General features: G+C 43.5%; 2 protein-coding genes across 4 annotated transcripts in view; one reads left to right on the top strand and one right to left on the bottom strand.

The window, feature by feature from the left end:
- Positions 1 to 12623, bottom strand: part of MILR1 (mast cell immunoglobulin-like receptor 1) — a 14271-nt gene extending 1648 nt beyond the window's left edge. The window contains exons 1-9 of one of the 3 annotated variants that reach the window (XM_005858667.2): positions 12506 to 12623; positions 10714 to 10983; positions 9170 to 9448; positions 7510 to 7617; positions 4614 to 4703; positions 3410 to 3463; positions 3223 to 3282; positions 2502 to 2582; positions 242 to 885 (exon numbers count right to left, since the gene is read on the bottom strand). In XM_005858667.2, coding sequence (XP_005858729.1) covers positions 2530 to 2582; positions 3223 to 3282; positions 3410 to 3463; positions 4614 to 4703; positions 7510 to 7617; positions 9170 to 9448; positions 10714 to 10983; positions 12506 to 12596 — 1005 coding nt within the window. In that variant the 5' untranslated portion in view covers positions 12597 to 12623 and the 3' untranslated portion in view covers positions 242 to 885; positions 2502 to 2529. Of the gene's footprint in view, positions 1 to 241; positions 886 to 2501; positions 2583 to 3222; positions 3283 to 3409; positions 3464 to 4613; positions 4704 to 7509; positions 7618 to 9169; positions 9449 to 10713; positions 10984 to 12505 lie in introns of those variants that run through there. The other 2 variants (XM_014532385.1, XM_014532389.1) reach the window with 2 other exon arrangements.
- POLG2 (polymerase (DNA directed), gamma 2, accessory subunit) overlaps positions 1 to 12630 on the top strand; it is a 30644-nt gene extending 18014 nt beyond the window's left edge. The window contains exons 8-9 of the mRNA XM_014532375.1: positions 9033 to 9158; positions 12599 to 12630. Of these exons, the coding sequence (XP_014387861.1) occupies positions 9033 to 9158; positions 12599 to 12623 (151 nt within the window). The 3' untranslated portion in view covers positions 12624 to 12630. The remainder of the gene's footprint in view (positions 1 to 9032; positions 9159 to 12598) is intronic.
- Positions 12631 to 13511: the final 881 nt, after the last annotated feature.

The following is a 13511-nucleotide window of genomic DNA, read 5'->3' as shown; positions in this document are numbered from 1 at the left end:
CCCACCCAGGGCAAGCCCCCACCGCCCCAGTGTCTATCCATTGGTTATGTTAATAATATGCATGCATCCAAGTCCTTTTGTTGCTCTCTAACCGCCCCCACCTCCCCTGCCATTTGTCTGTGGATTTATTTTTGTTCATCAAATTATGTTGATCATTATATCCCACATATGAGTGAGATCATGTGATATTTATCTTTCTCCAACTGGCTTATTTCGCTTAGCATAATGCTCTCCAGTTCCATCCATGCTGTTACAAATGGTAAAAGTTCCTTCTTTTTTATAGCGGCGTAGTATTCCATTGTGTAGATGTAGCCCCTCCCTACCCTTTGTGTTGCCTTCTTTTCCTTCCCTATTTCTCTCTCCCTGAACTCTCCTGCTCCCTGGGATCACCTCCCATATAAACAACTTGCACCCAAGCCTTGTCTCAGCTCTGCTTCAGGAAGGAGCTCAGGGTAAGACGTGAAGAAGCCTGAATTGACTCTCACAGAAGCTCCATGACATAGGTGTTATTTCTCTCTCATTTGTCCCCTATAGTGGGCTGAATAGTGACTCCCCAAAAACATATGTCCAAGTCCTAACTCCTGGAACCTGTGAATGTCACCTTATTTGGAAAAAGAGTGTTTGCAGATGAAATTAGGTTAAGGATTTTAAGATGAGGTCATTCTGGATTATCCAGGTGGTTCCTAAATCTTGTGACCAGTTTTTCTATAAGAGAATCGCAGAGGCCACATGAAGACAGAGGCAGAGATTGGAGTGATGCTGCCACGAACCAAGAACCACCAGGAACCACCAGATATGGAGAGGCAGGCAAGGATTCTCCCATACAGCCTTTGGAGGGAGTGTGGGCCTGCTGACACCTTGATTTTGGATTTCTGGCCTCCAGAACTGTGAGAAAAAAATTTTTTGTTTTAATTCACCAGTTAATGATAATTGGTTACCACAGTCCTAGGAAACTAATCCATTCTTTCTTCTCCACCAACTCAACTCTGGGCTGTTCTCTCCACAGAACACTGATTGGATATGCAACGCATATAGGCATGCCTTTGACATTAGCTCAGTCTTGAGGACTGAGAAAATCCCTGAAAAATCAATATAAATATTTTTGCAGCCTAGCCGGGTGTGGCTCAGCAGTTGAGCCTTGACCCAAGAACCAAGAGGTCACTGATTTGATTTTGGTCAGGGCATATGCCCGGATGGGGGCTCAATCCCCAGTAAGGGCATGTAGGAGGCAGCTAATCAATGATTCTCTCTCATCACTGATGTTTCTATCTCTCCCTCTCTGAAATAAATAAAAATATATTGTAAATAAATATTTTTGCAGCCTCTGAAAATTTGAGAACAAGTTTCAATGGCAGTGAGTAACAAGCGCGTACTTGTTAAGTAATCTTGCCTGCCTGTCATGGTGACTGCAGGCACTGTTTTCCTCAGACACATTTTCAAGGTCACTGTTTTTTGTTTTAGAATTTAGACCTTTGTGTTTTTGCTTTAATGGGCACGGGGCCAGGGAAACCAGAAAGATGACCATAAAGTTTTCAGGATGCATTTATGAAAAGCACAGTGGCCTAACAGTTCTTCTTTCTTAAGTGATGTGGAAATGGGGAGAACGGTTCATGCCTAAAAATAGCAAAAGCATTTAAGAACTGTCACCAGTCAGGATCCCACCTGACAAAGCCGTTGTCTGATGACAGGATTGGCAGTACCTGAATGTGCCAAAGGGATAGTGTTTAATCATAAAAATCAGTGATTCACTGTAGGTAACCAGGAGAGACATTTTTTTTTTTTTGTCCATGGGCCATGCCTATATGCATACAGGGTCCTTGGTTGATTACCTCCCCCCCACTCCCCCTCCCCCACCTTCCCTCCGAGATTCTGCACTCTGTTCCAGTCTTGGAGTCTCTGGGTCTACACCGTTCATCAGTTTATTTTGTTACTGAGATTCCACATATGAGTGAGATCATGGGATATCTTTCTCTGACTGACTTATTTCACTTAGCATAATACTCCAGGAGAGACATTTTTAAAAAATTGATTTCAGAGAGGAAGGGAGAGGGAGAGATAGAAATATCAGTGAGAGAGAATCACTGATCGGCTGCCTCCTACATGCCCCCGACTGGGGATCGAGCCCACAACCTGGTCATGTGCCCTGACTGGAATTAAACCGTGACCTCCTGATTCATAGGTGGAGGCTCATTTGCTGAGCCACACCAGCTGGGCAAGAGAGATGTTTTAAAGTGTCAACCAAGCCCAGCCGGTGTGGCTCAGTGGTTGAACATCAACCTATTAACTAGAGGTCATGGTTCAATTCCTGGTCAGGGCAAATGCCTGGGTTGTGGGCTCAATCCCCAGTGCAGAGGCAGCTGATCAATGATTCTCTCTCATCATTGATGTTTCTATAACTGTCTCCCTCTCCCTTCCTCTCTGAAATCAATACAAACATATTTAAAGTGTCAATCAAGTTTGCTTTTTCTTCATGTAAATCAGCTTTGTAAAAATTATCTTACCCCGAGATGTAGTTTGTATCTTTAAATTTCATAAGCTGAGTTCAGCATAGACACATCCAGTTTTATTATCATTATGGGCTTCTGAAATATAAAAGAAGAAATGATTTAGTAAAATTAGAATATATATCCATAGAGTCGCTTAAATTATTTTATTTTAGTAGCAAGGTGAAATGACAAACAAGTATTAACTTTTTTCCTGGACTATATCAAGTAAATTTTTATTTAAAAATAAAATTATTTTTCAATTACAGTTTACATTTAATGTTATTTTGTACTAGGTTCAGGTATATAGCACAGTGGTTAGATAATCATATACTTTACATCGTGTTCTCCTGATATTTCTAGTAGCCACCTGACACCAGACATAGTTATTATAATATTACTGTCTCTATTCTCTATGCTGTACTTTACATCCCCATGACTATTTTGTAACTACCAATTTGTACTTCTTAATCCCTTCACCTTTTTCAAGTAATTTATTATTGAAAATGGGTTCGAAGTGCCCCTGCATCCTCCTCTCGATGTTTTATGTGATTCTCTCCCTGTCCCAGCATTCCCTCTTCCTTGTTAGGAACCGTGATACTGATTACTCTTGGTCTCCTGGGTGTGCATGTGGTCCCCATCCACCCCGTTTTTGGGCTCCTAGAGTCCTGAAACATGGTGGCCTCACAGGGACCACTGTCTCATTCAATAGTATCTCTTATCCCAAACTGTGGCTCACCTGGTATCACCTCCAGGAACATGGGGGTGGCATAATGTATCTCATGAGAATGTTCAGTTTCTGGGCAAAAGACAAGAAACAGAGTTATTGGGCCTACAAATGGAATCTCTGGTCACTCGAGGGCAGTGGCTCGGCTGGCTGCCCTCGCAATGGCGTGTAGCCTCTGGACTTTGCAGAGAGTGCTTACCATCTTGGGCTGTGGACACACACTGTCGTGGTTCCAAGCCTGGCACAGGCTCATCTGTAAAATGGGAACGGCATAAATTGGGAGTTAGGGCTGTTTATGTTGCACAGGGCAGGTACATTGCTTAGCACTGTGCCTGGAACATGGCTGGCCCTTAGTCAGTGTTGACTGGATTTGTTCTTGTTGGCCAAGGCTGTGGGTCTTTTTACCGTAAAGCAGTGTATGATGGCTGCTTTAAGAGGTGATCATAGCCGTAGCCGGTTTGGCTCAGTGGATAGAGCGTCGGCCTGTGGACTCAAGGGTCCCAGGTTCGATTCCGGTCAAGGGCATGTACCTTGGTTACGGGCACATCCCCAGTGCGGGGTGTGCAGGAGGCGGCTGGTCGATGTTTCTCTCTCATCGATGTTTCTGACTATCTCTCTCCCTTCCTCTCTGTAAAAAATCAATAAAATATATTTTTAAAAAAGAAAAAAAAAAGAGGTGATCATAGCCCCGTCAGTGTGGCTCAATTGGTTGACCATCGCCCCATGCACCAAGAGGTACCAGTTCAATTCCAGGTCAGGGCTAAGTTCCCAGTAGGGGGCCTACAGGAGGCAGCAAATCAATGTTTCTATCTCTCTCCTTCTCCCTTCCTCTCTCTCTAAAATCAATTAAAAAAAAAAAGGTGCCTAGCCACGTGGCTCAGTGGTTGAGCATTGACCTGTGAAACAGGAGGTAATGGTTTGATTCCCGGTTGGGGCACCTGCCTGGGTTGCAGGCTCAATCCCCAGTGTGGGGCGTGCAGAAGGCAGCCAATCAATGATTCTTTCTCATCCTTGATGTGTTTTTTTTCTTTCTCTCTCTCCCTCTCCTTCCCCTTCTGAAATCAATATATATATAAAGTGATCATAAAGGGATTTGGGGCACAGTGAAGATCATTCCAAACTGATATAAAAAAATTTCCGAGGTATGTTGTTAAGTGAAAAAAAAATCAAGATGTAGAAGAGCCTCTCTGTGACATGCTGCCATTTCTGCCATGGGTTTAGATGTCAGCATACGCATAGACTATCTGTAGAAAGATTTTAAAAACTGGTTTTGTCCCTGGAAAGTGGGACTGGACATCAGGGGTGGGAAGGAAACATTGTACCTGTGTGTCTGTATGACCTTAAAAATATAAGATGAAAACCAACCAACCAAACCAATGAAAATACCCCAAAAGTTATCTTACCTGCTTGATTTTCATGGACATTTGCATATATTCCAACTTCTATGGGTGTATTTCCATAGTCTCTGGGTGCCTTATCTCTCATAGCTTTTCCTGTGTAAATTGTGCAGAAATAATTAAATTAAACCAATTCAGCCACATTTTTCTGATCTCCTCTGCCAAGGAGCAGAATTCCCCAAAGTTCTGAAACAAAGAATGAGCTGCTCCAATGGCCTTATTATCTATTAAAGGAAAAATGTGGACTCAGCAAGGTGTCCATTGTACCTGCTTTTCCAAGCCAAGAACCCTCCTGATTTATTCTCCCAGCTCGGCAAGTGACATCCTTTGCCTATTAGATTATGCTTGAGATGGCCAGAGACACATTTTCTTTCTTTTTTTAAAAAATGTATTTTATTAATTTTTTTACAGAGAGGAAGGGAGAGGGATAGAGAGTTAGAAACATCGATGAGAGAGAAACATCGATCAGCTGCCTCCTGCACACCCGCTACTGGGGATGTGCCCGCAACCAAGGTACATGTCCTTGACTGGAATCGAACCTGGGACCCTTCAGTCCTCAGGCCGACGCTCTATCCACTGAGCCAAACTGGTTAGGGCCACATTTCCTTTCCTTCGCTGAAAAGCACAGTCTGTCAAAAGCTTTGTAATATCTGCAAGAGATAGTAAATTACCCAGCTGAGTTCTCTTTAGCTGTGGCCAGTACTCAAAGAATATTAATTCCACTTTTGCAAATCTCTAGGCTTTTTGTAAGAAGGGAGACAGGTTTTAAAAATGTATGAGATATCTGCCTTCGCTGGATGGTTCAGTTGGTTGGAGTGTCGTGTTTGGGAGGCAACTGATCGATATTTCTCTCTCACATCAGTGTTTTTTTTTCTCTCTCTCTCTCTCCCTTTCTCTCTAAATCAATAAAAAACATATCCTCCGGTGAGGAGAAAACACACACATATGAGATGTGTGTGTAAAAAAGAAAAAAAAATGTATGAGGTATATACATTTTGAAATCTGTTTTTTAATATGTATATATATTTTTAATATATATATATTTTTCATTGATTTCAGAGAGGAAAGGAGAGGGAGAGAGATAGAAACATCAATGATGAGAGAGAGTCATTGATAAGCTGCCTCCTGCACACCCCCTATTGGGGAGCGAGCCTGTAACCCGGGCATGTGCCCTGGACCAGAATTGAACCAGGGACCCTTCAGTCCGCAGGCCGACGCTCTATCCACTGAGCCAAACCAGCTGGGGCTTGACATCTATTTTCAAGTTTCATACCAACTGAGTCCCTGACTTCTCTGAATTATAATCCAGAGGTGGAGGAGACGCTGGAGCCTAACATTTATCGCTTAGTTCTCTCCCCAGTTGTGACAGTTTCTCCCACGACCCCATTCTACAGGTCAGAATGCTGAGGCTCAGGCAGGTTCACTGGTGGGTGCCAGTGCTGAGACACAAAGTGTCTTTTGTGCAAATCTCCATATTCCTCTACACTTGTGTGCCCAATGAAAAGGCCATTTTGAAATCTTAACTAGAGTTAGCCATAAGACGAGGGATTGACACAGCACTTAAGGTGGAGCAGAGAGGAAGGCTGCTCGTGTTTGTCTTCATGTACTGGGTGTCCTCCGAGCGGCTGAAAAATACAGGACAAAGCTTTTGCCTTTGAGGAGCTGGCAATCAGGACCGCTCCATCATTTGCAGGGCTCAGGGCAAAGTAAAAATGTGAGGCCTCTTGTTAAAAATTATTAATATTTATATACTTATGTTCATAGCACACTATTCATGATAGCCCAAAGGTGGAATAACCCAAGAGCACAACATGGATGAGCCTTGAGGATATTATGCTAAGTGACATAAACTAGTTACAAAAGGACAGATTCTCTATGATTCCATTTATATATAAGGTCCTCCCTAGAGTAGACAAGCAGAATGATAGTGGCCCGGGACTAGGAGGAGGGGGAAGTGACTGGTGAGTTAGTGTTTGATGGGGGCAGAGTTTCAATTTTACAAGATGAGAAAAGTGCTGGGGATAGATGGTGGTGATGGTTGCACAACAATGAGAATACTCGATGCCTCTGAACTGTATTAACCTGATTAAGATGGTACATTTTATGGTCTTATATATTTTACCACAATTTAAAAAGTAATTTTGTTGAGCCGGTGTCCCTCAGTGGTTTAGTGTCGACCTATGAACCAGGTCACAGTTTGATTCCCAGTCAGGACATATGACTGGGTTGCAGATTTGATCCCCAATAGGGGGTGTGCAGGAGGCAGCCAATTAATGATTCTCTATCATCACTGTTGTTTCTATCTCTCTCTTCCTCTCTGAAATCAATAATACATATTTAAATCAATAAAAATACATATTTTAAAATATATTTTATTGACTTTTTACAGAGAGGAAGGGAGAGGGATAGAATTAGAAACATCGATGAGAGAGAAACATCTGATCAGCCTCCTGCACACACCCCCACTGGGGATGTGCCCACAACCAAGGTACATGCCCTTGACTGGAATCAAACCTGGGACTTTTCAGTCTGCAGGCCAACGCTCTATCCACTAAGCCAAACCAGTTAGGGCAAAAATACATATATTTTTAAAAAGTAATTTTAAAAAGTAAAAAGAAAAGTATTAAGCATTTCAATCCAGTGACAGCCAAGGAGCATTAAACCAAGTGTGGGGCTCTTCTTAGCCCAGGCCTTGTGTGACTACACAGGGCCCACACGGGTGAGCAATCTAAATAAGAAATGCTCTTACCCAATAACCACAGCAAGTCTGTTTCATTTACCTTCCCCTTTCTCAGCTTTTTCTTCTCTTTTTATTTCTTCACATCCATTTCTGATTCCTCTTTCCCTTCCTCCTCACCTCCCCTGCGGCCTGTATCCAAAACCCATGGAAAATAGAACTTACTGGCTTTGTATTTCTGTCGTATCCAAAATGCCAGAAGTAGGATTATGATTAGCATCAGTAATAACAGCGGAAGCAGTAGCGGCAGGCAGAGTGGACAGCTGTCTCCACCTGGAGGAAGACAACATTCACCAGTCAGCGCACAGCTTTCTTTCCCAATGACAGTGGACTGTGAATTGTTCTGGAAAGGGCGATCGCGGCTGTCTCTCATGGTAACCCATGTATTGTGCACCCTATCCCTGCACTGCTGTGGACACCTGCAACTCCCAGTGAAGTTCTTAAAGTCATGACCAAGTGCATCTTCCACAGGGGTCACACAAGGAGACAACACAGTATTTAACAGACCAAATCGTGGCTACAATGTTAGGGTCATAAGCTTCAGAATGGCCTGGTCACTTATTGGACAAAGCCCTTAGTCATGTTGGCGTAATTTACAGCACCCAAATAGCTACCATTTATTATTAACTACATGTCAGACACTGTGTTAAGCACTTTACATGCATTGCCTTATTTGTCTTATTAGTATCACTCCCACTTTACAAATGAGTAGAGTAAGGCTCAGAAAGGGTTAAGTGACTTTCTTAAGGCCACACAGCTAGTAGACGGAAAGGCTGTGATTTGTGGACAAAAGCCTGATTCTGGGTTCTGACTCCCACAGTCTGCCTCTCTTTTTAGGACTTAAGGCTAGCGTGTGGGCTCTTTTGAGGATGAGGCTGGGTGGAGTGTTAATGCCCAAGTGTGCCTATTGCCTTTGCTAACCTAATTTTTGGCCAGGTTTGAATCTAGAATTCTCAGGCTTCTTGGAGTTCTGTACTGGAACATGGCAGCATGGGTGAGAGCCAGCCCCAGTTCCAGCCTGACCCCCTTCCCACCCAGGCCCTGACCTGCACCCTAAGGGACCTAGCATGCATGTGGACCCCAGCCTGCATGTCCAAAAGCCATTCACACCCCCCACAAGCAGCTCCCTTAGCTTTCATTCAGGAATGCTCACATCCTCACTGTGGTCCACCCTTGGGAGACTGAACTGGGAAAGAGACTTGCGCGGGCCCTGTGGGTGAGTTCTGATCTGATTGGGTAGGGAATTTGGACCCAGGTACCAAGAGTGTGGTGTAAAAAAGTGGGGATAGAGGGTCCAGGTGGGCATATTCCCATGGCCCCCTGGACTCCTCAGCCTGTGGGAATGTGCATGGCCAAGATGCACTAGAGCAGTACCCTCCAAAACCCAGGGAAGGGACAGGGGCCCCTCTTGCCCCAAGCCAAGGGTGGCACTGAAAGTCTAGACTCACCAAGTGTTAGCAGTGGGACAGTAAACAGCCAAGTAGGCATTAGAAGTCACCAAAAAAGCAAAAGAAAAGAGACCTGGTAGCTCCAAGAAAGATGCAAATTCTAGTGTGATTGCTCAGAACCCGGGCAGTGGAAGGTCAAGGCAGGAAGCAGGGTCCAGTCAGGAAGTCTCATGGCAAGGTCCCTTCCTGCCACAGTGTCTAGGCTTTTCTATGACTTTTTTTGTTTTGTTTTTATGGCAGAAAGCAATCCATCACAGTTCATATGGACCCTACCAAAGGAAAAGCACTTGGAAGCAAATGGCCAAAGTGGGAAGTGGAGAGGCAGAAGTTTCTGGAAGCAAATCCAGACCTGTTGAAAGAGCTCAGGTAGTCCTTACTTGTTGAAGGCATGGTGACGGGATCACTGTATCTTGCGTTGTCAGGCAGGCTGTTTTTAGCTTCACAACGATACTCTTTCCCTTCTCCAGTGTTGCTCTTGGTTAAATTAAATTCAGCAGGCTCCCTTACATGCTTGGAAATAACTGGTGATAAGGCGATGCCTTTTTCAAAGAAAGTATAATTGATGGGCAGAGAACCATTGAAGGAGATGCAGTGTAGTGTTATATAAAGGTTTGTCTGTTTTTGAACAATTTTCAGCACTGGAGTGGTCACTGGGTCTAGAAAAATGAAAGTGCATGTTACAGGGATAAGCAGATTGGGTTCACTCACTCAGTCCACAAATGTGGATCGAACCCCTACTCTATTCCCCAATGTGGTCCCAGGGATGAATGACACCCTTCTTGAGAAGTCAAGAAGCTTGCAACCAGTGGGAAAGGCCAATGACCACTCTATCATTAGATGGTTAAAACGGTTATAATCTAAGAAGCTAAGAACCACTGACCTAGAGCAGAGGCGTCCAGTAGAACTTTCGGTAATGATGGAAATGTTCTATGTCTGTGTTGTCTAATATGGCAGCCACCTGTGGCTACTGAACACTTGAAATGTGACTAAGGAGACTGAGGAACTAAGTTTTTTATTCCATCTAATTTTAATTAATTAGAATTTAAATTTAAATAGCCATGTGTGACTAATGGCTACCATAATGGAGAGCATAGATCTAGAGCACCACTCAAAGATTTGACCAGTATCAGGGCATCTATGTTTAGAAGAATCCAGGTACACTGTACATGTATTACCTGGAAACCCTCTCTCCAAGGAATTTATTATCAAGGTCACCTTCATAGAGGAGCCCATTAATGCTAGGTTGTGAGAGGCTTAGGGTGGGAAGATGGGAGAGAAAAATATAGAAGTAATAAGATGTAGTTGGGCAGGAAGAACATGGGCTGATGGGGCACCTGGTGGGTGGTCATTGCAAAGGGAAGAGGTGGGCAAAGCCTAGGGCTTTGGAGACCCTTGTCACCAGGCCCAACACTGATTCTCAGACTTCTCACTCGAATCTGCAGAGAAAAAGCATTTTTGCCTACCGGATGGGAATCCGAGAGTAAAGCCTCTAGAAAAGATTTCAACAATTTTCCAAATTGTTGAAGTAAGACTTTTTGTCTTAGATAACCAGCCTATTATTATCTGAAAGAGGCCAAAAGTCTTTGGGAGGAAAGTGAAATGGAATTATCCTATTTAATAGAAGGCTAATATGCATATTGTCCCCTCAACTGGGAGTTCAATTGGGAGGCGGGGCCAGCTGGCCAACTGCCTGTGGCCCCTCCCCCCACCAGCCCCGCCCAATTGCCCCAATTGGGGAGTGCCGGCTGGACCCTACCTGTGCACGAATTCATGCACCAGGCCTCTAGTTAAGAATAAAGATCTCAGTGACATACTTTTCAGGCTCTCGAGTGAGTGCTTGCAAGGGGAACAGAGAGTCCACTGTAGAATAGGAAAGGGTCCTACACGTCACAGGGCCCCATGGAATGAGTGCTCTACTTACCCACAATTGTGAAGTTGAACTTGTGACTGTATGTTTTACAGTTGGAAATGTTGGCTTTGCATTTGTAGGGCCCCGAATCACGGGCTTCTGAGATGCTTAGGTTAAAAATCACAGGTTTTCCTTTGCTATCCTGGGTTCCCATGTGATCCTTATCCCGAAACAAAGAATAGGTGATTTGTAGTGATTTGTTCTGGTGGGAACAATTTAGAGATACATTTTGACCCTTCATGACTATATTCGTTTTTGATTGCAAATGTGGAGAAATGAATTCTGGAAAACAAAATAACACAAGAGAAAGTTCTTGTTAATGTCCCTTGATAATAACCGTCTGGCCACATTTTGTGGATCAAAGTGGTGGAGATAATGTTCTTGGCAAACTTTCCTAAGGGGGCGTTTCTTGCCTACACAGCCTGGCTGATCAGTGTGTGAGGAAGCCTCAGGGCCTACAGAGGCCCCATCCAATGAGAGGCGGTGGCCTCGACAAGCCTTTTTGTGCTTGCTATCTCTCTGGCCAGTAAGAGCCTGAAGTGGACCCTCTAAAGCAGTGGTTCTCAACCTGTGGGTCGCGACCCCTTTGGCGGTCGAACGACCCTTACACAGGGGTCGCCTAAGACCATCCTGCATATCAGATATTTACATTATGATTCATAACAGTAGCAACATTACAGTTATGAAGTAGCAACGAAAATAATTTTATGGTTGGGTCACAACATGAGGAACTGTATTTAAAGGGCCAGAAGGTTGAGAACCACTGCAAAGACTGGCTATGCTGACTTAGAAATATTAAAGTTCTAGGTTCTATGACCAACCATTATGTCTGGTAGCTTGTTTTGTCCATTATTTATTTTAAAGTTCTTATTTTGGGAAATAAGAACTTTAAAATAATAGTAGAGAAGAGAGTACAATGATCCCCCATGCGCCTATCACCTAGCTTCAATAATGATCATCTCATGGTCCATCCTGTTTCATCTGCCTCTCACCCCTTTCCATTATTTTAAAGAAAATCCCAGACCGCATGTTATTGCACCCATAAATTTCAGTATTGAGAAAGAGAAAAACAGCCCCTGACAGTAGGGGACCGGCTTGGCTAGGAACTGACCTGTCACTCACAGCTAGAATACCAAAAACCAAACAAGGCCACTCACTCTATGACCGTTGGATTAAGACAAAAACAAGACAACTCCATGATCATATCTGGACACAGATCAGAATTATTAACATACCCAATTATATCATTATTCCCACTTTCTAATTGGATCCAATCCAGAGTAGAGGCTGCTGCTTTGAATCTTCCTCCAAACCACCTAACACAGATCTAAATCTTATCATAAGACCTTTCTATTACCCTCCTGCTGAGACATCCCATGATTTTCTTGGTATACATTTTCTCCCAAAACCCAGCTTTGTTCAACTACATGTGTATCCCTGGTGATCTTTGGCTAGAGGATGTTGGTAGTTTGTATGGCTAAAAGATAAGGACTCTTTTGTGAACATACCAATTACCGTTATCACTCCTAACAATTCACAATAATTTATCTCTGCGTCTCAGAAAAGATACTCCAACCCCCTCCCTAAAATCACTTCATTTTAAACAGCAGGTAACAGAAAAGACTTTGCTCTGGTTATTCATCTAAAAGCATAGAAAAACTTATTCATGAAAGATCATGTTTAAAGCTGACCATCCACTGTTTTGGTGAAGATAAAACTTATTCATGAAAGATCATGTTTAAAGCTGACCACTGTTTTGGTGAAGACGGTTTTAGTACAAGAGAGAGAAGTAAATGAAACTTACTGTTTGTTTTTTTCATTGTCTCACAATCCAGTTCTGCTTTTAGAGTCAAAAGAGAGAAAAGAAACACAAAAATACTCTTTTTCCACATCATAGTTTGGTGTTGAGATGCAAACCTTAGATGTGACAGAAGAAAAATGCCCTAGTCTGTTCATATGGCTCCGAATTCTCCTGAATGAAATTGAAGAAGAGGCCAAAGGAGGTGTGGTGTTACCATAGTGGTGAGTCACTTAGAAAACTTCCTTATTTTAGACCAAGTTATAGAGATCACAGTTGTCTGCATAAGCTTGGCATAATACGACTGGTTGGCTTGTCCAACATGTGTTCCTCAATGATTCTTGTAAGAAGAGAGAGAGATGTAGGAGGTTGCACTAACTCAGGTTGGATGGGAAGTTGAACTGTGTGTGTGTGTGTGGGGGGGGGTGGTAAAAATATGACTGTTGTGTTGTCTTTGTGAAAACCCACCTGATCATCTCTCTTTGGATTTGGCCTATATCAAAAGGAAATTAATGGAAGTTTGCTTTAGTCTTGGGAAACAAATATTGACTATCTAGAGCAGACATACACAAGCATGGCATCAGAAATGCCTGATTATGTGAAATGTAGATTCCTAGGCCCTATTCCACACTTACTGGGGATGAAACCTGGGACTTTGAATTTTAACAAGGACCCCAGCGATTTCAGAGTCTCTAACTTACATCCCAGAATGCACTGTGGTTCACTTCTACCTGATCCAGAATTCTCCGGGCTCTGTGAAGTGTACACAGATAAAACCACATATTCCAGTGTCCCCACTCTGAAGTGAGGCCTGGGAAGTGCTGAGGGGCTTCCCAAGTGGAGGGAACTGTGACTGGGCCGCTTGGGTTTCTGATTCTTGTTGCCACCCTGGGTTGGGCTTGTAGGTCTCGCACGTTCCTGTGGCCAGGTGCCCTCTCTGTGGGAAAGCCAGGCCCCTGCCCGGGTATGGGTTGTTCTAGGACAGGGGTGGGGAACGTCCAGCCCGAGGGCT

The sequence above is a fragment of the Myotis brandtii genome, unplaced genomic scaffold (genome assembly GCF_000412655.1).
Source record: "Myotis brandtii unplaced genomic scaffold, ASM41265v1 scaffold120, whole genome shotgun sequence".
In the NCBI taxonomy this organism is placed as follows: Eukaryota; Metazoa; Chordata; class Mammalia; order Chiroptera; family Vespertilionidae; genus Myotis; species Myotis brandtii.
The sequence above is the reverse complement of the archived record's forward strand: the minus strand, read 5'-3'. Positions and strand labels throughout refer to the sequence as shown.